The sequence below is a fragment of the Notamacropus eugenii genome, chromosome 1, assembly GCF_028372415.1.
Source record: "Notamacropus eugenii isolate mMacEug1 chromosome 1, mMacEug1.pri_v2, whole genome shotgun sequence".
NCBI classification, from domain to species: Eukaryota; Metazoa; Chordata; class Mammalia; order Diprotodontia; family Macropodidae; genus Notamacropus; species Notamacropus eugenii.
The window spans coordinates 370,461,175-370,486,798 of NC_092872.1; the positions used below are offsets into that span (position 1 = coordinate 370,461,175).

General features: G+C 38.3%; 1 protein-coding gene across 4 annotated transcripts in view; it reads left to right on the top strand.

Annotated features, from left to right (window-relative positions):
* The window catches only part of ARHGAP26 (Rho GTPase activating protein 26), a 528,529-nt gene that overhangs the window by 201,023 nt on the left and 301,882 nt on the right, over positions 1-25,624 (top strand). For all 4 annotated transcript variants that reach the window (XR_011971925.1, XM_072630633.1, XM_072630631.1 and 1 more), the window contains exon 11: positions 19,026-19,104. Coding sequence is in view for 3 of the 4 variants with exons in the window: in XM_072630633.1 (XP_072486734.1) it covers positions 19,026-19,104 (79 nt within the window). In the remaining variant the exon portion in view is untranslated. The remainder of the gene's footprint in view (positions 1-19,025; positions 19,105-25,624) is intronic.

Sequence of the window (25,624 nt, forward strand, 5' to 3'; positions counted from 1 at the left end):
GTTCTGCTGTATTGGGTGAAAGGCTTCTTTTGTAATCAGCAAGCAGACAAGACAAGGTAGGATATTTTCAGACAGTTGTTTGAATATAAGGATGTGGTCTGTCTACTCTAGAGAATGATTTGCATTTCTAATCAACTGTTAAATCTTGTCCTTGCTACATCCTTACAGCACTTCTTGGTTTCATCCCCTTCAGTCACATAGCTACCAGTCTGGTTTAGTTACCTGGACTATTTTGTTGCCTGGACTATTTTATAGGACTCATAGGAAGCCTCAAGTCTCTCCTCACTCTAATCTACCTTCCACAGTTGCCAGTGATTTTTTCCAATGCACATGTCTAGTCTGACCATCATGACTCTAGGCACTAAATTCCCTGTTGCCCTCAGAATGAAATACAAGGCCCTGTGTTTGGCATTTAAGACCCAATTTGCTTTCCCTGTCTGATGTCTTGTTGCTTCTCTCCATGCACAATCTAGCCCAGTTGGTTTGATTTTGCTTCATAGATAACACTCATATCCTTCCTCCATACATTTGCTCTGGCTCTCCTCCATACCTGGAATGTATCCTTTCCTCACTTCCACTTCTCAAGATCCCAATTAAATTCTTAGCCCAAGTCTCACTTTCTAAAGGAAGCCTTTTCTTCAGTCCCTCTTCCTATAGACAATATTATGACTTCCCCTTCTAGCCTGTAAGCTTCTTGAGGGCAGGAACTCTGTTGTACTTTTGTCCTTTTATCCCCAGTGCCTTACATACATAGTGTCTGGCACATTGTAGGAATTAATAAATTCTTGCTGATTGGGAAACATTTATTGTTGTTCTTTGAAAACCCATTCTTTTTTATCTCCTGAGATAACTTCTGAAATTATCTTTATTGTGTTTGAGGTCTGTTACCCCCAGCATGGATTTCCATGGTTTGTGCTTGGGCTGATCCAGCTTTTCTTCTTGACTGCCTCCTTAAATGCCAATTTAGATTCCTCCTATTAGGGTCCAAATGTGTTAGTTCTGTTGCTGCTGCTGAAAATAGATTGTTATAGAAATCTTGACAACATTTTAACATTTTCAATCTACTTGATGGCTTCCTGCCAGTTTGTCAATATCCTTCTTAAAGTGTGGCATCTAGAACAGAACATCATACCCCAGATGCAGTCTTGTAGTCTGAGTAATTCAGATATTATAGTGGAACTCTAACCTTACTTGATCTTCTATATCTGCAGCCTGAGATAACATTAATTTTTTTGACAAACATGTCACTCAAAACTTTCTTTTTCTTTTTTGTCACTTAAAGGGAAATATTCTTCTTGCCAGTGATATATTGCTAACCCATGTCTTAAATTTCTTTTGTGTTTCTCCAAAAAAAGCACCTAGCACACTCCTGACCAGCTGGGCCTTCATTCTTATTCAGAATTAGACTTAGTATTTTCTGTGGCTGTATTCATCAACCTAGTTTCTTATCTGTTACCTGGACTATAATTATTTCCCCCCTAATTTATTAATTTGTTTTCAGTTTTCAACAGTCACTTCCATAAGTTCCAGATTTTCTTCCCCTCCCTTCCTTCTCCCTCCCTGAGACAGGAAGCAATCTTATATGGGCTCAACACATAGATTCCTGTTAAACACATTTTCACATTAGTCGTGTTGCATAGAAGAATTATAATGAATGGAAGAAACCATGAGAAAAACAAAACATAACGAAAGAGAAAATCGTCTGCTTCATTCTGAGCTCTGACTACTCCATACTTCTTTCTCTGGATGTGGATGGCATTTTGCATCATGAGTCTTTTGGAAAGTTTTTTAGGTCCTTGCATTGTTGTGAAGGGCTGAGTCTGTCAAAGAGAGTCCTTGCATACTGTGGCTGTTAACTGCGTATAGTATTTTCCCAGTTGTACACCTTTCACTCAGTATCAGTTCATTTATGTCCTTCCAGGCCTCTCTGAAGTCTTCCTGTTCATCCTTTTTCATAGTACAATAGTATTCCATTACATTCATATACCGTAACTTGTTCAGCCATTCCCCATTGATGGGCATCCCTTCTATTTCCAGTTCCTGGCCACCACAAAGAGAACTGCTATAAATATTTTTGTACATGTGCTCCTTTTTCCATTTTTATAAATTCTTTCAGATACAGCCCTAGTAATGGTATTGCTGAATCAAAGGGTATGCATATTTTTATAACCCTTTGGGCATAGTTCCAAATTGCTCTCCAGAATGGTTGGATCAACTCACAGCTCCACCAACAATGAATTAGCGTACCTGGACTCTATTTCGAAGGACTGGTCTCCTGTAGAATAGGTCTGCCAGCCTCAAGTGAGGCTCGCCACACAGTGACCTAAGTGATTTTCCTAAAGCACATATCTAGTTTGACTATTATTCCTCTTTTCACTAAATTTTGGTGACTATTACCTCCAGAACCAATTAAGCCCCTTTAAAGATTATTTAATTTAGCAGGTGCCCCTGCCTGTAGGGTCCTTCACCCCCCAATTTTACGGATAGACCAGATAAAATACTTCACTGAGATCACACACATAAGAGTTGAATCCAGGTCTCCTGACTGCACTTTGATTGGTCTTCACTCCATCACATTGGCTTATGTTCCTTGGCCTAGTATAAGATGAAGCTCGAGTCCAGAATTCTGACCAGCGCCCCACCCCCACCCCTCACCCTCACCCCTCACCCCCACCCCTCACCCCAGCACCACTTTGCTTCAACTCAAAACCTTTATGACCAAAAAGGATTCTTCTCACTAAAATAAACCTTTAGTGGTAATGGCATTTCAGTTCCTATCCTTCACTTAATAGGTTGCCTCCACATGTATCTGCTTTTGTTTTGCATAATTCACTCACTATTTAGTATCTTATGGGAATAATGAGCATAATGTTGGGAAAATATTTGCTTAAGCTAAAGAACCAGGGGTGTAGCCTCAGCCAGCTTGGCTGAATTTGTTTATTTTTTAAGAAATTCCTCACAGATGTAAGTGACACATGGGCATGTAATCCCATGTTTCAGGGGGGGCCACCAAAGCCATATGGAAAAAAATAGAAACTGAGAGCTCCTTTTTGATATATGGGCACACATCATCTCCTGTGTGTGGTGTTTATGGGAGAAGAGAAGGAAGCAATTAGACACTCTGCTTTCTCTTTATTGGACTGAATGATTCTGACAGAATTCTGTACTTGGGGAAGATCTAGAAGGGAAAGGCAGACATTTGTATGCTCTAAACTAGACCCTGAGGACTGGTATATCCAGAGGAGGATGGAAAAGGAAGCAGAGATGGGTAATGGCAGCTGTCTGAGTATAGAATTTCCCATATCATCTTATGCTAGTGAACCTGACAATTGGAAGATTCACCACCAGTGTCTTCTGTCCCCTAGATTTTGGCTTTTTTATGAAGCTAAGTGCATGAACCTTTCTTTATGCCTAAACTTTCTCTCCTTATGTTTGATCCTTTGTGATACTCTCTTTATAATACTGTGAAACTTAGACTCCATCTCCAACTCAAATTAAACAGGGTAAATAAAGAACTGTGTATTTGTTTCTTGCCTATTACCATCTTTCCCAGCACTGTGGTTAGCCTCACTTTTGTCTCTACTCATCACCAAGCAAACAAACAAAAAAAAAGATTTATAATCATTTTTGAGATGTTTTGGTTCTTTGGCCTGTCAAAAGCTATCTTTGACTCTGTCTGAACAGCTGTTGTGTACATGTGAGCTACCGTCTCATGCTAATGCAGTGTGCCTCTAGCCAGGGAGACCTGAGTTAAAATGCAGCCTCAGAAACTTACTAGCTGTGTGACTTTGGGCAAGTCACTTAACTTTGTCTCATCTGTAAAATGGGTATAATGATAGCACTTACCTCCCAGGGTTGTTGTGATGATCAAATGAGAAAAATATTGTAAAGCACTCAGCACAGTGCCTGATATATAGTATACATTTAATAAATATTATTAGTATCATTATTAATATCATCTTTCTGCGTCATTTCTATTGATATTTTGTATATCAACAGAATATATTTTGTGTAGATATATCTTTCGTTATATATATCTTCTATATAAACAGAATACATTCTGTTTTATGTATATGCCTTCTATATATACAGAATATATTTTGTCTATATAGTATGGTTTTTATGTATACATTTTCTATATAAACAATAGATTTTGTGAACGTATGTATGTATATGTAGATAGATACTGGGTGTGTGTGTGTGTGTGTGTGTGTGTGTGTGTGTGTGTGTGTATGTATGTAGGTGTGTGTGTGGTATTCTTGACAAAACCTGTGTGTGTGTGTGTGTGTGTGGTATTCTTGACAAAACCTGTGTGTGTGTGTGTGTGGGGGGGGGTATTCGTAACAAAACCTTATAATAAGCTGGATTTCTGCTTTAATTCAGGATAATTCCCTGCTTCCAAAAACCTTCCCTAGAGTTGCCTTCACTAGTTCACGTTTCTTTTTCTTCCTAGGTCATCTTTTCTCCTATACCTAGACAGACTCAAGCTATTTCATCTCACCTTTCCATTGCCTTGGTTTTATTCTCTGATTTTTTTCAGTGTAGGAACCTTCCTTTCTGGAAGCTTTGTCCACTAGTTCAGCCTCATTTATAACTCAAGAGTCTTCTCACATTTCGAGGGACACTTGGAGGTTGGGTTAGTTGTGAAGTTAGTGTATGTCAGGTACAGCACCTGAACGCTGGTCTTCCTGGCTCCAAGGCTAGACCTCTGTCAGTCTTTCCAGACTGTTTCTCACTTTCATTATTTATAAATAGAGTTTCAGTGTGACTAGCATACTCTACCTTCCTACTTAACTACACTTGTTACCCTTCATTAAAACAACTTCCTGAGTCTTTTATGATGACTTTACTAACCATAGAAGAGGAAGTGATTTTTTACTGACCTAACATATCTTAACCCTCGTACCTTACGGCTTTGCCTTTACTCTGTTTTATTCCTAAATTTTTTGCTGCTGTCACAATATGTCTTGATTTATTGTGAAGTCAGTGGTCTGTCCTATATGCTTCTGTTCAGAAGGGGCTGATTAAGTGACTTTTCCAAGCTCAGGCGTGTAGTGACAGATCTAAGATTTGAATCTATAGTCTTTAATTCCAAATCTCCAAATTCTCTGCTCTTGCCACTGTACCACAGTGCATTAAAAAAACAAAACAAAACCACACACACAAACAACAACCAAACAAAAATAAAAATAAAACCTTTTTACAATAATGAATTAAGTACTCACATATCACAGACAACTAGAACTCAGTTTATTGTAGTATAATTAATGTTTATTAAGTGCTTTCTAGGTATAAAGACACTTTACCAGATGCTGAGGATGTAAAGGGGGAGAAAAAAAAGACAGTCCCTTTCTTTAAGAAGCATACATGTTAAGCTGATGGTTTTGCCACTGTCTGCGTAATTGGTATTAAGGTAGACTAGGGATTCTTAGCCTTTTTTTGTGTCATGGACTCCTTTTTAGAATAATGTTAAATGCAAAAAATGAAACAGAATTACAGAGGAAATCGGTTATTTTGAAATTTAAAAAAAGAAGCCCAAGTTCATAGACCTCTAGGTTAAGGACCCCTGAAAGACTGGCTAAATGACTGGGGAGTGAAGCGCAGCTTTGTATCGAGATGTCTGAGGCTTATGGGGGGAAAAATAAAATGAAGATCTTCCCTTGTTCTTCTAGTCCTGTCCATGGACTTATTTCAAATCTGTTGATTTTCCTTGTTCATTTCTCCATTTAGAAGAAAACAGGAGCAGCTTTCCGAAAAAAGAAAGCCTTTATCTGTCCCAAGGCAGGTGAACTTTATCATATAACACAGCCTGAGACTTCATTATCCTGATTTTGAACATTAGCTTCTGCAGACACTTAATGGATGTCATGACTTTTCTAGAGCTGCCTGGCATTTCTTTTCCTTTATAGTCATGATCCTTCAGGCTTCAAAATGGGCCATGAGGGCATGCACACAAAATGCAGAAAGGACATTGTGAGAAAAATTCTGTATAAGCTGTGATATATAGATGGATATCATATCAGAAACTGGTGTGGGTACCTACACCTATGAAATCATAGTGCTGAATCAAAAGGAAAAAAGAAAGCCCACCTAAAACAGCAGTAACAACAGAAACTAATGAATATGAACTAGCTAAAGTTTAAAAAAATTAAAGTTTGGAACAGCTAGATAGCACAGTAGGTAGAGCACTGAGAAGGTTCACCTTCTGAGTTCAAATCTGGCCTCAGACACTTACTAGCTGTGTGACCCTGGGCAAGTCACTTAACCCTGTTTGGTTCAATTCCTTCATCTTTAAAATGAGCTGGAGAAGAAAATGGCAAACCACTTTGCCAAGAAAACCCTGAATGGGATCATAAAGTGTCGAATGTAACTGAAAATGAATGAACAACAACAAAAGAAAATTTAAAAGTCAGACATGGGAGAAGGCATTATTGTAGCCAACATCCCACTCCCACCTTTGTGAATTTGACCAAGTTACTTGGCCTTCATTTGCTTTCCTATCAGATAAGCGTTTTATACCAGATTTGGGCCCTCCATCTTTAAATCTTTATCCCACTTTGGAGTCTTGTCCAAAGAGCTGCATTAGAGGATTATTTATCCTCTAGGTGGCAGTTTTGTATGTGTATTTGAAGCTCTTGCAGGATCAGACTGAGAAGAAATTGTCTTCTTTGCTTTGCAATTTGAGAAACAGTGATGCATGGTTTACTGGGGAAGAAATCGACTGTGGGCACTATTGTTTACAGAAAAAAAATGCTCCAAAAATGAGTCATTCTTTCTTTAGAATTTCCTTTTGTTCCCCACAATGGGTGGTTTTGCATCCACTTACCTGAAAAACCACATGTGATCAGGCAGTAAAGCTCTTATTTGAATATAGCATTTTATCTTGTTTTCCAGTAGCTCAAACACTTGGGTCTCCTGCTCTATTCAGTCCTGTCCTGAAAATTTTGTATTCTAGTAAAGGGGAAAAAAAACAATAGCTAAAATCTTAACAACTCCATTCTCCTCCCAACTCCGAACCCCCATAAACCATTGCAACTTTTACTTGAGAAACGTGGGGAAAATCAGTTGTCTTATTAAATAGAAGTATATGGATTACTGGGCAGAGAAGTTTGCTCTTGGGTTGTGTGCCTTTATCTCTGACAACAGATGAACCATTTTTTCCTGGTTCTAAACTTCCCATCCCCCGCCCTCCTCTCTTTTTTTGTTTGGAATAATATTTGATTTTTCTTCCTTCCGGTTGGACTTTACCACTTGACTCCAATCCATTGACATTTAGGAAAGGAAATGGCCTTTTCCTTCCTTAGAGAGGGTGTTATGGAGACCCAACTTCCATGGACTTTAGGAGGGGAATCTCATACTTTCTTAATTGCTCCTGGACAGTCTTCTTTCTAAAATGAGCCAGTGATCCAGTGTGAGGGGAATGCCTAAAGTTTTCTTTGGTTTTATTAACAAGAATTTGGCAAGAAGTTTTCAAGTGAGAACTCTGGGAAGCTCTTGTTTTGTTCTTATTTGAGAGAATGAGAAAAGGGATATGGACATTGGGGGCATTGATAGAGGGGTGCTCTCATGAATATTTATTTCCGTGGTTAATTCCATGTTAAAAAACACTGTGGGGTGTTGTTTTTTTTTTTTAATGAATAGACTGTTAAATAGACTTGACAATTTTTAAGATTTATATAACACTTTAAAATATCAAGTGCTTTATTTGCAGCAATCTTGTATATAGGCATATAGGAGGGAGTATGTAAGTTGTATCTGAAATCGTTTTCAAAAAGGGGAAGAAATGGCATCTGCAACTCTGGGCTGGTGATCTTAATACTGATCAGTAGCATTGATTATTCACATGTATGATTTCTGATCACTCAGAAGAGAAGCAGTAATTGACATGGCCCAGGTTAGGTTTGTTAAGAACAAATCCTATGTCGGTACCCTTGTTTCTTCCTTCCCTCATTATGTGACTAAATGTTATAAAATTAGTTTTTGTAAATATCAGAGCGTTTTTCTCATGCTAGATTAATGGATATGGTGGAGTGGGTGATTAATTAGATTCAGAAGTGGTTGGACCCAAAGGTGGTGATTAATGGATTGTAAATCTAAAGGAGGTTTCCATTAGAGGGCCACAGGTCTCTGTCCATGGCCATTTTTTTCAACAGTAATTCATAGAATCATATATTTAGAGCTAGAAAGGGCCCTTGGAAATCATCTAGTCCAACTTCCTCCTTTAACAGATGAAGAAATATTTTATCAGTGATTTGATGAAGCCAGATCAAGTTCATCAAATCAAATTTATCAAGTTTATCAAATTTGCAAATGACACAAATTTGATGAGAATGATTTAACAGCATGAGGATCCAAAAAGCTCTTGATAAGCTAGGATTATGTATCAGATCTCATAAGATGAAATTTATTTAGTAGATAGGAAAAGTACTACACCTAGGTTTAAAAAGTGAGTCCCACAAATGGAAGGAGATAAGTGGTTAAAAAGCACTGAAAAAGTCTGAGAATGAGTCAATTTTTGCACAAAGGGAAAAAAATATTGTAGAGATTTATTTTTTTTCTTTATTTATTCTTGTTACATTTTGTGTTCTAAATGGTCTCCCTCCCTGCCCACCCTGTGCTTGAAAAGGCTTCCATTGATGCAGATTTATAAATATATGTAAGATCATCATTTCTTATGGCGCAATAGTACTCCATTAGATTCATGTACCATAATTTATTCAGCCATTCCCCAATTGATGGGCATCCCCCTGATTTCCAGTTTTTGGCTACCACAGAGTACTGCAATAAATATTTTTGTACATGTGGGACCCTTTCCCATTTTTATGATCTCTTGGGGATACAGTCCTAGTAGCGATATTGCTGGGTCAAAGGATATGCACATTTTTGTAGCCCTTTGGACATAGTTCCAAACTGCTCTCCAGAATGGTTGGATGAGCTCACAACTCCACCAACAATGAATTAGTGTTCCAACTCTCCCACATCCTCTCCGGCATTTATCATTTTCCTGTTCTGTCATGTTTGCCAATCTGATAGGTGTGAGCGGTACCTCAGAGTTGCTTTGATTTGCATCTCTCTAATCAAAAGTGATTGAACATTTTTTCATATGATTATAGATATCTTTAATTTCTTCCTCTGAAAATTGCCTGTTCATATCCTTTGACCATTTATCAATTGGGGAAACAGATCATTTCTAGAGTAGTGAATTGCCCCCCGTCATCGTAGGTCATGGAATTGTTGATGTAGAGCCAATAGAAACTTCAGGACGCATCTGCCCAAGCCTTCTCATTTTCAATATGAGGGAACTATAGCCCTAAGAAGTTAAACTACTTGATCAAGGTCACAGAGGTAGCAAATCTCAGAGACGAATTTGGAACCCGCCTCTTCAAGTGGAATGTTTAAAACCAAATCTGTCATTTCATTTTATTTTTTCAGTAGATACATTTTTGTTCTTTCCCACCTAATTTGCGTGAAAACAGTAACAACAACAACAAAATCTTGTAGCAACTGCGTGTAATCACACAAAACAAATTACTACGTGGTTGTGTTCAGAAATGTGTGTCTCATTGAGCCCCTTGGATCTGTCACCTCAGTCATAAGTTCTTTAGCATCATGGTTGATCTTGCTTTGATCAGAGATCTTAAGTCTTAGGTAAGCATGTTGGAGGATGCTCTGCTACCCATGGGATGCTGTGATTATCTTCTTTGTTCTTTCCCAGCCAATTTAAAATTTCTTATTTTGAGGTTCTGGGGATTTTAAAAAATGTTTCTGATGTGTTACAGGATTCTTCCTCTTGGCAACCTGAGGAGACATTACAGTTCTGTTATTTTGCTCTGTTTGAAATGAAACACTTGAGAAAAATTCTGTTTGGCTGACAGTGTTCACCCATTAGACATGTGGAATACTATTATTTCAGGGGATTTTTTTTTTAAATGCTTTGCTTCTTTAGAATTCAATGATACATCCCTAGTCTGTGCTAGATTAAGAATTATCTATCTCTGTCTTCATCCATCCAGATCAGATTTTTTTCTGATAGTGAATAGCAAGTTTTTTTCCCCAAAATTTTGTTGACTTTTCTGGGGAGGAAGAGAGTGGGTTATCACCTTTTTTTCTGGTGTAAGAAGATGGTATCAGGACAGATTGAATGTGCATATGCATCTCATCACATAGTTGTGTACTCATGGTTATTTAGGCTCATTATCTTTTGTCCCCAAACCCAGAATTAATATTACCTTCCACTCCCTGAGTATTTGGGACACCAAAGTAACTATGATTTCACTGCTGTCTGTGCTGAGCTGAGAGTTAGAAAAGGCAGAATGCTTGCAGTTTGTGTACTATACCTCACTGATTTTGTGTGTGTATGCTGTGTATATACTGTATCAGTACCACTGATTTTGTATGTGGGCATGTGTAAATGTACAAGCATATATCACGCACACACACTCACACAAACCCTGTATACCCATCTCACTTGGTTTTGCTTCACACAATCTTGCAGTTCTTGTGAATGACTTGTCATCCTTTTAAGAAAGTGAAAGACCATTTTTCATTCTGTTGTTGTCTTTCAGAATCTTTTACATCTTGTTTTGTACCAGCTCTTTAAAAATGGCCAATGCTAAAATCTCAAATCTGGTGGTTATAAGAATTTGTTTAATTCATAAGGTTCCGAATCATTGGGCCACCTTTATCTAGGGGCTGGCTTCTCAGAGCCCTGTAAGGAATCTGTATTTCTACTTGTGCATTAGAAATGCAAGATAGACACGTGTTGGCTTTGTTCTTGTTTACTGGCACTTGTACATTTATTTTCATGAGCATAGCTTAGGTCATTCCCCAAGCTTTCATTATTTCTTCCAACTTGTATCCAGGTCTTAAGAGCTGACATAGTATTTGAACTGTTAATTCATGAGTTTTTGCGATGATGTGAAGATGCAGCTAGGAATGCCTCTAGTCATTATCCTTTGTCTCTACCATAAAGCTACTCTTGATATTTAGTGCATGGGAAGAAAAAAAAATAGGTAGAAAATGAAATCTTTCCTATAGAAGCTCTAATATTTGTAGTAGATTCTTTGTGTGTTTTTCAGTGGGTGGAGTTGATGCAGTTTCCTTGTCCAATAGGAAATGGGTCACTTGCCAAGCCACTGAGATCACCAATGTTGATGTTAAGAAGTTAAGATCAGAGAAAGAAAGACTGTCTAGTAAACTTGGTCCTGGACTAATCAGAGTTATTATTGACCACTATCTGTTGATGGATGAATTGTGAACTCTCAGGAATTTACACTAGCAGAAAGAGAGAGAATGTTTTAATGGTAGGTGGCGAGGGTACATACTATGAAATAGATCTTGCTGGAATCTGAATTCCTTTTGAAGGTTTCATTACTTGCCAAATGAAGTTTCACAAATTTCTCTGTGTAAATTTAGCAGCAAGAGCTTAAATGGTCCTTTAGGTTCAATCTCAGTCAACTCGCATTTGTTACCAGTCTCTTTGTACTTAGGAATGGCATGACAAAGACAAAACATAAGGAAAACTCTACCTGCCCTCAACAAAATTTTATGTTCTTTTAGGGGAGACAACGTCTACATATATAAACATCTAAACATAAGTATAAAGTGATTTTTTGGGGGTAGGTGTGGGGAGCGTACTGGAAACTGGGGGCACTTAGGGCACTTCATGTAGCAGGTGGCATCCCACCTGAATTTTGAGTCAAACCAGGTATCCCAAGACACTAAGGTGAGGAAGATGAGTAAATTCCCAGTACGGGCTATGAAGTATAAAGACACAGCCAAGGGGAATGGAAGGAGGAACAGAGGAAGAAGACCAGTTCATGTAATAAGATGGAGAGGTAGGTCAAGGCCAGGTAGGAAAGGACTTTAAATGCCAGAAGAGTTTAATAGAAAGCAGTAAAGGTGATAGAGCCCCCAGAGTTCACTGAGGGGAGTATGTCAGATCTGTGCTTTGGGAAAAATCATTTTCGTGGCTGATATGTTGGGGCAGAGAGAGCCACTAGGAGGCTGTGAAAAGGTACAGATGAGACTCCTGGTCCTTGATCTGACTCAGATCTAGATGTGACCCAGGATTTGCTCCAGGTCAGGACCTGGGGTTCTACCTTGTAACTATCCCACATGGCGGCCAGAGTGAGCCCCTTGCCAGAATCTATTGGCTGTTCTCTCCCTATTCTTATCCCTTATCAGGCATTTAATTCTACATGAAGGAAGTGAGGCGCTTTGATACTTTTCAACAGGAGGAAAAAGGAAAAGGTCATAATATCAACATGTTCATTTTTCTCCAGACCTCCTGCTGTGCTTGCTTTGCTGAGGGGCAGCTCTCCTGTCAGAATGACTGTGTTTGAGAATTTGTTTTTGGGTTAGGCCCTTACGTCTAGGGCCTAAGGTCATTTGCTGGTGGTCTTGTTACTTAGTGGTCAGCAGGTCAAGCTTAAGGGTATGAGGGGAGAGAAGTCCTTGCTGGGCATTTGGGTCTTCTCTTCGTAGGGCAATTCATTATTTGTATCACCCCCTCCTGATTTGCCGTATAGATTTCAGCTTAAAGGAAAGAAAAGTTATGGCCTTATAAGAAAGGGACTGAAAACACAGTATGTTTTAGGAAGAAGAATGAAAAGTGTGTATATGTGTGTGTACAGTTGGCAAATACCACCAGAGTAATACTGATTTATAAATATTACCTTGTCATATTTCTTGGCCAGTAGAGTTATATATTCTTGCTAAATGTGGGTGTGTACACACATATTTATGAACAACATTTATATAGCAATTTCAGGCTTGTAAAGCACTTTGTAAATATATTATTTTTCTCACAATATCCTTGAGAGGTAGGTGCTATTGTGATCCCCATTTTGTAGATGAGGAAATTGAGGCAGGCAGTGGTGAAGGTGACATATACAAGTAAGTGTTTGAGGCTGGATTTGAACTTATTTCTTCCTGACTTCAGGTTCTGTGCTCTCTGATCTATACTGAAAGACATTTCCTCAAAAGGTGTTCCCTACAACCAGTAAAATCATAGATCTAGACACCCTCTTAACATGTGTAAGTCAGTATTGTTAATAGCGTATGCTGCCATGAGCATGTACGTTGGGCAGAAGTCAGTGTGGAAGTGGAGTGTGACCGTGAGGGAGAGAATGTGTTTCTCAAATCTAAAATGGGGGGTGGTCCCGTTTCTTGACTTTAGGAAATTTTCATATAAATTAAACTATATGTGGTAGCAGTTTGAACCCTAATGAGACAAAACATGCTTTCAGCTGAATTGGTTGTTGGCCTTCATTCATGAAGATAACCAAATGACATCACCACATTGGGGTAAAAGTATAGTGTATCCAACTGGCTGATCAGACCAATGAGAGCTCAGTAGGCTCTACCACAGTTTGGGCACAAGTAGTCCACATGAACATTTGGAGCGGAGATGTCTCTAAATTTGAACATCTCACGTTTCTTTTGAGTTAATGCAATTCTGCTTTGCTCAGAGAGCATAGCACTTTCTTTGACACCATTCTGGGCAGTCCTTTGCTGGAGTGTCCCATGTCATGCAATCGATTATAAAATTAGAGACACCTTGAGAATGTCCTTGTATTGCTTCTTCTGACCTCTGAGTAAGTGTATCCTAAAGGGGAGAGTGGGAAGATTCAAATACATCCAAGCATTGTTGAGAAAAAAGAATTGGTGATTGGGGCACAAAGGGGACTTTAAAATATTGGCACTTTAAGAAAACAAATCTTAACAGTAGCCTAGGTGATCTTTATGACATTTATGAAATGCTGCTTTTGGATTCTCTAGGCAGTGCAACCAGATGCACCAACTTTGTCCTCTTTGCATTTGTGGTCTCTTCCCTCTCCAATCCACCCTTCGCACAGCTGCCGGTGCCTTTCTCACAATACAGGCTAACCCATACCCAGTCAGTAAATTCCAGTGGCTCCCCATTACATCAAGGATCCAGTATAAGTACATCCCTTTAAAGTTCTGCAAAACTCAGTCCCTTTCTACCTCTTGAGCCTTCTTACAAATGATTCCCCTCCATGCATGTCTTCTTGCTCTGTACCCATGATATTCTATCTTACCTTTGCACTGGCTGTTCAAGTGCCTAGGATGCTCTCCATCCTCTGCTCCCCTTTGGGGAATCCTGGGTTTCCTTCAAAACCCAGCCCAAGCACCATCTTCTCCATGGAATCTTGACTGATTGCTCCAACTGCTCAGTGCTCTCCCTCCAAAAAGGACTTATCATTCCTTTTATATCTATTCTGTAAAAGCTCTTTATAATATTATATATATATATCAACTCATTGGTGCTGGAATCTAGGAACCTGGGGGGCAGGGACTGTTTATGCCCATACATAAATGTGTATGTCTACACAAGTGTGTCTATATGTACATATTTTTATATACATATGTATATCATTGTATGTATACATTTATGTGTTTATAGATAGATAAATGTTTTTATATATGCATACACACGTAGCTCAGTGGATAGAGCTTTGAACCTGGAGTCAGGAAGTCCTGAGTTCAGATGTGATGTCAGACCCTGAACAAGTCACTTAAGTTCTCTATGCCTCTTTTTCCTCATCTATAAAATGGAGATAGCACCCACCTCCCAGGGCTGTTGTGAGAATGAAATGAAGTAATGTTTGTAAGCACTTGACAAACCTAAAAGTGCCAACACACAGACGCAGACACAGAACTGAGAAGGAGCTTCCCTGCCTCCAGGATTTTAAGGAGCAGGTTTAGTGTCTGAAATGACAATTCCCAGGGTGGAACGTGTCTCAGTATCTTAGATTGCTGTCACTTTATTGCATATTGTCCCGCAGGGCCAGACTCTATAGGAAACAGTCTAGGCCCTAGGTTTTAGGGACGTTAGTCTCAAGACTAATATGGATCTCCAGACTGATCTGCAGAAAGACTAAAGAAAATTAATAGGGTGGTGATGGAGTTTATATACTCTGTCCAGGAACTAAAACTTTGCAAATGATGAGGGCTTTGGCTTTGCTTTGTTCCAAGGGAATTCAAATTTTGTGGGGTTTTTGTTTTTTTTTTTTTGAGGGGGAAAAGAATGGTAAACTCAAAGCCTCGGGCCACAGGACCATAAGGTTGGATCTGTGGAAGCCAAGGAGGCCAAGGCCAGTTCTGTGTCCCCAGACACTGAACTGATGGGGACTGGGCCTGGCGCTCTGGACAAGCAACCATCGGCTGATGGGAAGTAGGGCTCCGTTCTAAGAATGATAATTTCTGAGAAGCGCAGAGAGAAGTGTATTGCCAGGCACTCATGGATGGAGGAGCTATTGGCTTCTCTGTGGTAGCTTGTTGCAGTGCCAAGACATGTACCAGGATTTACAGGAACATCTACCATCTCTGCTGCACTGAACTTTGTGAAACCCCTTTTTCCTTATGTGGGGTGGGAGAATGGAGAGAGGGAGAGGGAGGTTTGGTACTTAACACAGAGCTAAGTAACAGTAAGGAACATCTACATAGCATGTTGTGGTGTGCAGTGTGAGCCTTATTACAATTCTTTGGGGGTGGTTGCTCTTGCAATGCCCCTTTATATCTGAGTTAGCTGAAGATGAGATGAGTTAAGTTGCCTAAGGTCAGCCTGCTGTCTAAACCTAAGCCTACTGGACTTCAAGTCCATTACTCCATCTAACATATTACATTGCAAGCAAGTCACAAATAGTTAGCTATTCACAACAGAGGAATTCAGGTACGTGGAGGCACATGGGGGGAAATGCTTCTACTGTTCAGTCTTAATTGCTAAACGTACGTATATAAGTGTAATGGTAAACTTCTGTTTCCTATAACAGAATTTCAGACTGAGAAGGTCTGAGGCACTTCAGATGTTACTTAGAAGGGATTTAGTGTAATTCAAGACTTTTCAATTGCAAATGAGGAAACTGGCAGAATGACTTAATAAATGCCTAGCTCCAAATCTCACAGCAGGAAAATGGCAGGGTGTCAGACCCCTTCTAGATTTAGTGTTCTTTCCACATTACATCATGATGGCTGGGTCTCTGTAGGCCAGAATATAAGCTACTTGAGGACAGGGACTATTTTGGAATGTTTTTGTTATTTTCCTCATGCCTAGCATTAGCACAGTGCCTGCCAGCATAAGTAATAAATGCTTATTAATTCATTGATTGGTTCTTTCTGTCTCTGTTAAGTTCTCTCAGTCTATTGGAAAGGGAAGGATTTGAAGGATTTGACTTACCTTGTACTTGAAACAGCTTCTCTGTAGTGAGTGATTTTTTTCTCTTGTAATAGTGTGTGCTCTCTCCCTCTTCCCCCCCCCTCTCCCTTTCCTCCCTCCCCCCCTCTTCCTTTCTCCTTCTATCTTTCTTTCTCTCTCTCTGTCTCTGTCTCTCTCTCTCTCTCTATCTCTTTGTCTCTGTCTCTCTCCCCCCCCCTTCCTCTCCCCCTTTTCCTCTCTCCCTCCCAGTTCTGAGCTGAGTACCTGTGGGAACTCAGTTAAATGTTATTTGTTGGATGTGTGATTCCTAGGAAACCTTTCTGCATAGCTTTAAAAAATAAACAGGCTGCAAGCTCTTTTGAAGCTTGCCCAAATCATTTTAAGGGAGTGATCTCTAAACTGTTTTCATTGAATACTTATTACAATAATTTTTTTTAGCATTCCCCTGTATTCATATGTATATATATATATTAAATACATTCATTCCTGTATTATTATATTATATACTCAAGAATATATGCACATAAATTTTTTAAAAGATGTGATAAAATATTTAAAAATGTCTATTTTATTTATTAATGGTATGAAACTCTTGCTCTCATAGAAAATGTTATTAATACTGTATTATACATGACAAATATTTCTGGCATATGAACTGAGTGAGGACTAGTGTTAGTATTAAATAAGAGTAAAGTTGAATTTTTTCAGATAAAAAATTTGAACCTCTTTGCCTTCCAACTTTTAAAAACTATCCTTAGCAGATTAGAAAACGGCTGCTTTTGTCATGTCTGTGAGCATGATTATTTCACTTAAAAAATCTCTTATGGAAGAGAGCCTAAGCATACCCAGATCCCAAAACTATATTACAAAGAAGTAAGTGTCAAAACTATTTTATTTCAATAAGGAAAACAAATTAGACATATAACATATAGAAACAAACATAGCATTTGATAAAATCAAGGACCGCAATAATTGGGGCAAGGAGTCAACTTTTCAGCAAAAACTGCTGAGAAAACTCGAAAGCAATCTGGGAGAAATTAGATTTAGATCCAGATCTTACCAGATATTGCACAATGAACTCCAAAGGGACACAGAACTTTTATGTAATAGATGATATCATAAACTGGAGGAGCAAAGATAAAGGATATATTCTTATATATTCAATATATAATATTTGAATTCCAATATGTGAGTATATAAGAATGACAACCATTCCCTCGTAAGTAAATAGTGGATTTGAGTAAGCAGTTCTTAAATCCAAGCAATTAACAGCCATATTTTTTTTTAAAATGTTCTAAAATATTACTAGAGAAATGCAAATTAAAACAGCCCTGAAGTTTCACTTCACATCAGATTGACAAAGATGAAAAGAAAGTAAAATGATAGTTGATGTGGTTGTGAAAAAAAAAAAGATCCATTAATACACTGTTCTTAGAATTAGTTTAGCTATTCTGGAAAGCAATTTGGAACCATTCCCCCTTAATCATTAAATTGTGCATACCCTTTAACCCCGCAATACCACTACTGAGTCAGTACCTCAAAGATCAAAGAGAGAAAAAAGATCCATAAGTACAAAAATATTTATAGTAACTCTTTTTTTATAACAAAGAACTGGAAACAACAGGGGTGACCATCAGTTGGGGAGAGGCAGAACAAATTTAGCTAGCTAGAATATTGCCAAAAAAACCAAAAAGAAAGAAGAAAAGAGAGGGCCGTTAAAACGTTTTAAATGAAAACGTTGATAAGCAGGACAATTTTGAAAGTAACATGCTGAATTGTCATATACTTTTAAAAATGTGTATTGTATATAATGCAGATTTGTGGTTTTATGTATAGTAATGTTTTTCTGTTCTACTTATACCTACTGAGGAGACCATGCTTTAGATCATGGGTCTGGATGTCAGGAAATCTTTTCCTCTGTTCTTCCTCATTGTAACCAGAGAAAAATCCAGCACTTATCTGGTGCTTGCTTGCTATGTGCCTGGCACAATTATTATTTCACTTGATCCTTATAACAATGCTGAGAGGTAGGTGTTATTATTATCCCCATTTTATAGATGGGAAAAGTGAGGCAAATCAAGGTTAAGTAAGTTGTCCTGGGTTGTACAGCTAATAATGTTCTGAGACTGGATTGGAACTCAGGTCTTCCTGACTCCAGACCTGGTGCTCCATCCATTGTACCACCTAGCATGGAACATAGAAGTGTTATCTTACAGGATCGTTAAAAGTAAAGTATATTGGAACGTCAGTATCATATAAAAATGAGTTGTTACATTGGGGCTACTTGTTTTGTTACTGTCATCTTATAGGATAATTGGACTCATTAAGAATTAGTTAGGTAAATGGATATGACTTTGTTTCTGAGAATATAAAAGACAGCCATTTGAATGAATTAGGATAACTTGCTATTTCCAGTGTCTGGAATGTGTACGTTTCTTTTTAAAGCTTTTACAAAGAAATAATTACTTTGAAGACATAGCACCAGAAGGATGTGCAAACATTTCTCCCCAACATTTCAGGGGCTTGCTCTCCCCTCTACCACCTTGACCACTGGGGAGAATGGGTTCAGATTTAGCACAGTTTCTACATGATTTTGGTATGTCTAAGACATTTGTGATTAGAGTCAAGTCAGAAAGCCTTTCTGTCCTTTGTTTTAGAGCTTTGATTGGGGGAAGGATTATAAGATCATAGATTTAGAACTGGTTGGGATCTCAGAAGTCATTTGGTTCAACTCTTGGAAACCCCAGGAAAAAGGATATTGCTTCTTAAAACCATTCTTGCTGTCCCATTTCTCTTTTACCCATTTCAGGTGTGTTTATTTTTTATTCATTTTTCTTTCCCACAGGCCAGGTGTTATCACCATGCAGGCGTTGTCTGAAGAGGACCGGAGACTGTGGATGGAAGCCATGGATGGCCAGGAACCAGTAAGTGACTCTTCACTGAAATGGGACAGGACAAAATCATACCAGGTCTTTTTGCTGCCTTGGGAATATGACACTGTTTTATAGATTGGAGTTTGGAAAAGGAATTCATATGAGAGTGTGTTGCATAATATTAGTGTTTAGGTAGCTACTGGTAGGTGACTAAAGTACCTGGGATATGCCTTGGATATAGACCAAATGGTTAGGGCCATGGGCATGGTTGACTGATAATATAATGTGCTTTTCCACTCAATTATGCTTAAAAATTTTCTTTAAAACACACACACACACACACACACACACACACACACGCACACACACAGACACACACATACACACACATACAGTGAGATAGTATAGTGATTATATTGAGCACCAACCTTGGAGTCAGGAGGACCTGAGTTCAAATTTGGCCTCAGACACTTGACACTTACTGGCTGTGTAACCCTAGGCAAATTACTTAACCCCCCCAATTTCCTCCCCAAAAAAACAAACAAACAAAAAAAGCAACCTTGAACCTAGATAATCTTTAGCGTTAATGTTATTTTTAACACTACTGTAATTTAGTTCAACATTTAAAGAAATGCAGTAAAAAAGAAATAAAGTAGATAAGCCACTGTGGTTTTTTCACTAATCACCAACTGTTATCGTTTACTGTTTGTCCTTGTTCTTTCTTTAGACTTAAATAGAAAGTAAATTTCTTATTTCTTTAAACCCTTTCTTAGTTCAAATATATAGTTCCTATTTTTATATTTTACATGCTTTAGAGCAGGTTTGCAACAATGCCCTTTTAGGCAGCTTTCTATACAGTTGTTATTTTTTCCTGTAGGAAAAGGTCAGACTACATTTTCATTTGAGATGGTATTAAGTTTTCTTTTTTTAATTTTTAACATTTTAACATTCAGTTTAAAAAATTTTTGAATTTCAAATTCTCTCTCTACCTCCCTCACCTATTGAGAAGGCAAGCAATATATCACTTATACATGTGAAGTCCTATAAAAGCTGATTTCCATATTAGCCATATTGGGAAGGGGGAAGCTAAAAAAAAAAAAGGTCAAGAAACATATTGCAAAACATTTCTACATTAGCCATGTTGCCAAAAAAAAAAAAAAGAAAAGTTTTTAAAAAGAAAAAAAAATATGCTTCTTCTGCAGTTAGTTTATCAGTTCTCTCTCTGGAGGTGGGTAATAGTTTTTATCATAGGTCTTTTGGAATTGTCTCGCATTATTGTATTGATCAGAGTAGCTAAGTTTTTAGAAGCAGCTAGGAACTCTGGGGGCCTATTGTCAAGAAGACTGGAGTTCAAATCCAGCCTCTGGCACTTATTGTGTGACTCTGGGCAAGTGACTTAACTTGTTCATCTTGGAGGCAGTGAGATGACTTGGTGGATAGAACAAGCTGGGCCTGGAGTCAGGGAGACCTCAGTTCAGATTCAACCTCAGTCACTTACTTGCTAGCTGTGTGACCCTGGGCCAGTCATGTAACCTCTGCTTGCCTCGGTCAACTGGAGAAACCACTGCTTCTCAAGGTACATGTTTAGAAAGCTCTAATTTTTTTTTTTTTTTAAGAAGCCTGAACTCCTTAATCGGTACTCTTTGCTCTTGTTTCTGCCTCTGGAGCCAAGCAGGACTGAGGGAATTCCTTCCCCACATGACAGACCTTCAGTCATTTGAGGACATGCTTTATGTACCCTCAGCCAATGGCTGTATGACATGATCTTGAGGCTTTCACATATTTCTGATGTTCTTCCATGTCGTGTTCTCTCTTTGTTCTTTTTTTATGTTGTTCTCAGAACTGAACATACTCTCCTCTAGATGCGATCTGACCAGAGAGAGTACAGTGGGATTATCACCTCTTTCATTTTGGATATTATGATGTTCTTTTCTTTTTTTTAAAAGAAAATCTCAAGATTTTATATTTTCCATTTTTTAAATTATTAAAATAAACCCAGAAGGAGAAAGCACTTTGAATTTCTTTTGTTACAAAATTCTGTTATAATTTTAGTAAAATACTCTTAGAAAACATTGGAGTGACATTATTGGAGATGCAAAGAAAAGGTATTCTTAAGTGATAATATTTTAGTCACAGTGTTATTTGTCTTTGCCTGTCATTCTGATTAAATAGCATGCATTATAAATAGCATTAAATAGGTATTTGGAGTTCCCCTAAAAAAGGTACTTTGTCAGTGTAGACTAACATTACTTGCTTTTTAATCAAAATATGCCACTTTTAACATAGCCTAAGATCACCTTAACTTTTGGATGCCACATCACAGTTGAAGGAAATTGAGGCAGACAGGTTGGGTCAGTAGCTGTATCAGAAGCTGAATTTGAACTCAGGTCTTCCTCACCTGAGGCCAAGATTATCTACCCACTGCACCATGGGGAGGCTTCCATTTAAGTTCACAGGGTTATAAAATTGGAAGGAAATTTTGAGGGTGAGCTCTAAATGTACCTGAAGACCTGAATAATAAACTTTTGCATTAGAAAAAGGTGAATAGGGGCAGCTAGGTGGCAAAGTTGATAGAGCGCTGGCCTTGGAGTCAAAAGGAGCTGAGTTCAAATCCAGCCTCAGACTCTTGACACTTACTACCTGTGTGACTCTGGGCAAGTCACTTAACCCTAATTGCCTCACCAAAAGAAAAAAAAGGAAGGAAGGAAAAAAAAGGTGAATAAATCAGAAGACAGAGTCTTTGGGTTTGGTCATTCAAACCAGTTTCAAATATGGTTAACCATTCTGTTTGTTATGTAGTCTGCATTTCTACTTCCTGTCTACAAGAATGATATCTGAGAGACTTGGCCAAATACTTTCCTGATATTTAGCTGTGCTCTATGCTCAGCATTCTCCTAATTTCTTAGTCTGGTATTCTTACCAAAAAGCAAAAGACTTGACTTGTCTTTGGTCAAACTGTGATTTTCTTCTTTGTGACCTTCATCTCCCCTGCCCCTAGATGTTCAAAAACTGCCCCTTTAAGTAATACTTCTTAGAATTTTGTTTTAGAGGAGTAGAGCTTGTTGGCCTATTAGATTCCACTCTCTTCTTCCTCTAGAAAATTGGGACATTTGATTTTTTCTAGGCCACTCTTCTGTTTTCTCTTGATTTTTTTAGAGGTTGTTGATAGTAGTCCTGTAAATTATATTCACCTGTTTGGATGTAGCTTCTTTGGTATTTATGATTTGAAATGGTTAATGGCTGGTAGGTGCTCTTTTACTATCTCTTTATGTTATTATGTTTATATTTACTCTTTTTTAGCCATTTTTGTTCCATCTTTCCAGTCCAAAGATCATTCTCTTTGCAATAAAAGAAATATGGTATTTTACATGCATATATTACAATATGTGCAAAGCTTTGTGTTAAGTGTTAAAGCTATAAAATTAAAACATGAGACCCTTCCTGCCCTCAGGAAACTTTTCCTGGAGGCTTTTTGCTTCTAAAATTTAGAAAGCAGAACTGAATTATTCTGCTTTCTCTGTACCGTGGATTATTGTCTTATTTGTCCTACCCTCTTCCCTACCCTCTACCCCCCCTTTTTTTTGTCAGCTTTAGTTTCTTGTATCCATCCATCACTGCTTGACCTTCTTCTTCGTGCTGTTGGTCAGGCTTCCTGAACTTTTTCCACTTGCAACCCCTTTTCTTGTTTGGTCAGCCTTCATTAGATTGGCATTGTGTGGCCTGAGGGCTTGTGCGCTTTGCAAAGTGTGCAGGCTTTGTGTTCGTAACCAACACTGCAGTGAAGTTGTGCAACACAACACTGGCAGGTGCTGCCAGAAACACCTCAGATTCATTACGTTTGATTTTTAATTGATTTTTGTTTGTTGTATGTTCAGAAACTTTTTACTGTCGCCACTTTTTTTGCAACTCCAAATGGGGTGGAGAGCCACAGTTTGAGAAGCACTGCCCTGGATCATGCAGTAGATAGCCGGGTCTAGAGTCAGGAAGATCTCACTCATTCATGTAGCTCACTCACTCACTAGCTATGTGACTCTGGGCAAGTTACTTAACCCTACTTGCCTCAGTTTCTTGGTCTGTCGAAGGAGCTGGGGAAGGAAATGGCATACCACTCTAGCGTCGCTGCCAAGAAAATCCCAAATGGGGTCACAAAGAGTTGGTCACTATTGAAATGGTTAAACAACAGTAATAAAAATATTTGTGGAATCAATGCTTTGGGAAACTTTCATTACGACTCTTCTGCTTTTCTTTCTTCTGATTTTTTTACCTCTGTTTTTTTAGAGACTTCTGCTCCAGTATATAGATGATCTAGGATCCTATTACTTAATTTTCCTCTGAATTTTTTGCTGTCAGGGGCTATTTCAAGTGTTCTTTTTGGCTCCACAGGACGTATGGAGGTTGAGGCAAACTTCCAAGTAATGGTGTTACTGCTCAGGTGTTTTTGGATTTTGTATTTTGGGCCACATTTTTGTGCCTAGGACAGAGCCACAATCCAGGGAAAGGATTTTTTAGTGGGTGATAATGATGGAGGTTTGGGATATATTTACTCAAGGTCTTCTTGTCGCCTTATTGGAGAATTGGAAATGACTGCGGATCAGTGTTGGAGTAGCTTACCTTCCTAATGGAGACAGTAGACGTTTGCTTGGACCTTTCCTTTGCACTTTTATCACCCTCTCACCTTGTATCACTTTGCTTTATTAGTATCATTATTGTAGGATGTCATAGGATGTTAGGGTCAAATATTTAGAGCTGGAAGCGACATTAGAGACCGGCCCCCTTATTTTCCGGTTGTTGAAATAGCAGTCCAGAGAGTTGTAATGGCTTATCACTGGTTTCATAGGAAATAAATGGCAGAAGTACCATTCAACCTTTCTTGTTCTTACATTTAAATTTCCTGATAATAGGGTCTGTGTTGTATTTATCTGTGCACCCTCAAGCTGAACACAGTGCCTTGCACACAGTAGGCAATTAATTCAGTTCAGCGAACATTTATTGAATTCAGTAGCTGATGAAAAGTAAAAGGCTCAAAGTAGCTTGTAACTAATAATTGGCATCTCTAGAACAGTTTCAGTCAGATTTCCTTTCCCTTTTGTTAATAATAATAACTAAGATTTATTTAGCACTTTTTGGTTTGCCGCACACTTTACAAATGACTCCTTTTATTCCCACAACAACCATGGAAATGGAAGGGTTTATTATTATCCCCATTTTATAGATGAGGAAATTAAAACAGGTGGGTCATGTGACTTCCCTAGGGGCACATAACTAGTAAATGCCAGAGATTGGATATGAACTCAGGATTTTTTGGTTTTGTTTTGTTTTTTTGTCTTTATGTCTGACACTCTTTGCTCAATGTCTATTTTTGCTGTATCCCTATTGCACACAAAACTCAAGGAGCATGAGCAAGTATAGTCATGTCATATGGGCACCTATGTGGGCCAGGGGACTTCCTGTAACATGTTGTGGATATATATCCCTCTATAGAATATAAGCCCCGTGAGACCAAGAATTGTGCCTGATACATAGTAGGCGTTTTAATAAATGCTTGTTAATTTCTCGTTTGCTTGAACCTGAGTGCTCACATCCATATTAAATAAGTATATGGACAATGGATAATAGCAAATTTGTATTTCCTATTCTGTTTCCTGACTCGAATGTCTTTCCTCATTCTTGTGTGCAGTTAGTGATTTCATTTGACCTACAGTACAGAATCCATTTTTATCATGTCATCTCCAAAGAAGTGTTATCCAAATGACCCAGGAGGTCATTGGAGGCTCATTTGGAGACCTGGAACTTCAGGATATGATTCAGGCCCTTTAGATTGCTTTATGGTCCAACACTGAATAAATGTCTGTAGATTAGTTGGTTTTTGGATGTCACAGGGCCTTCATGATACCCTTGGAAACACTGAAGTATTTGCTTAGGTTTCAAAGGGATAAATGGATTGAACTTAGTGTGTACTAAGGGTAATAATGTCTTTTCTCTTTTCTTCCTTTTCAATGTTAACAGGAATTAATGTCTTTGGCTGTCTTTTGTTTGTGTTTCTATTTTCATCTTATAAGGCTTTTTTCCCCTAAGCATGTGTATATTTTTGCATGGATTTAACTTCACTATATAAATTATTGGGATCTGGTGTATCCAGATGTTTAATGAAATTTAATAATCTTCTTGTACCTTTTGGTTTAAAATTTTTTTGAAAATTTTATGAAAATCTAATGATTGCTTTTCTGTACCCATAGGGAACAGATAAGGGAAGGAGGATGATGGTAGGTGGGATTTATCTGTAGGATGATTGATGAAAACTTTTCTTCCCCCTCCACAAATGGAAATGCTGATAGGGAAATTATTTTTAAAACTTTTGAAACAAACCTGTGGATCATAGGTAAAAATTCAGTCAAGGAATCCTTAAGGATAGATAAATCACTGCCCATCCCTTGCCTGCCTTGCTGTTTGCAAACCTGTTTTTATTCTGTCTCTTTGTCTTCCCATTGATACTTGTATAATTCCTCCTGCTCGCTGTCTCTGGGGAAAGCTAATTTCCTCCATTTTCATGGAGGGGATCCTGAGGGCATCT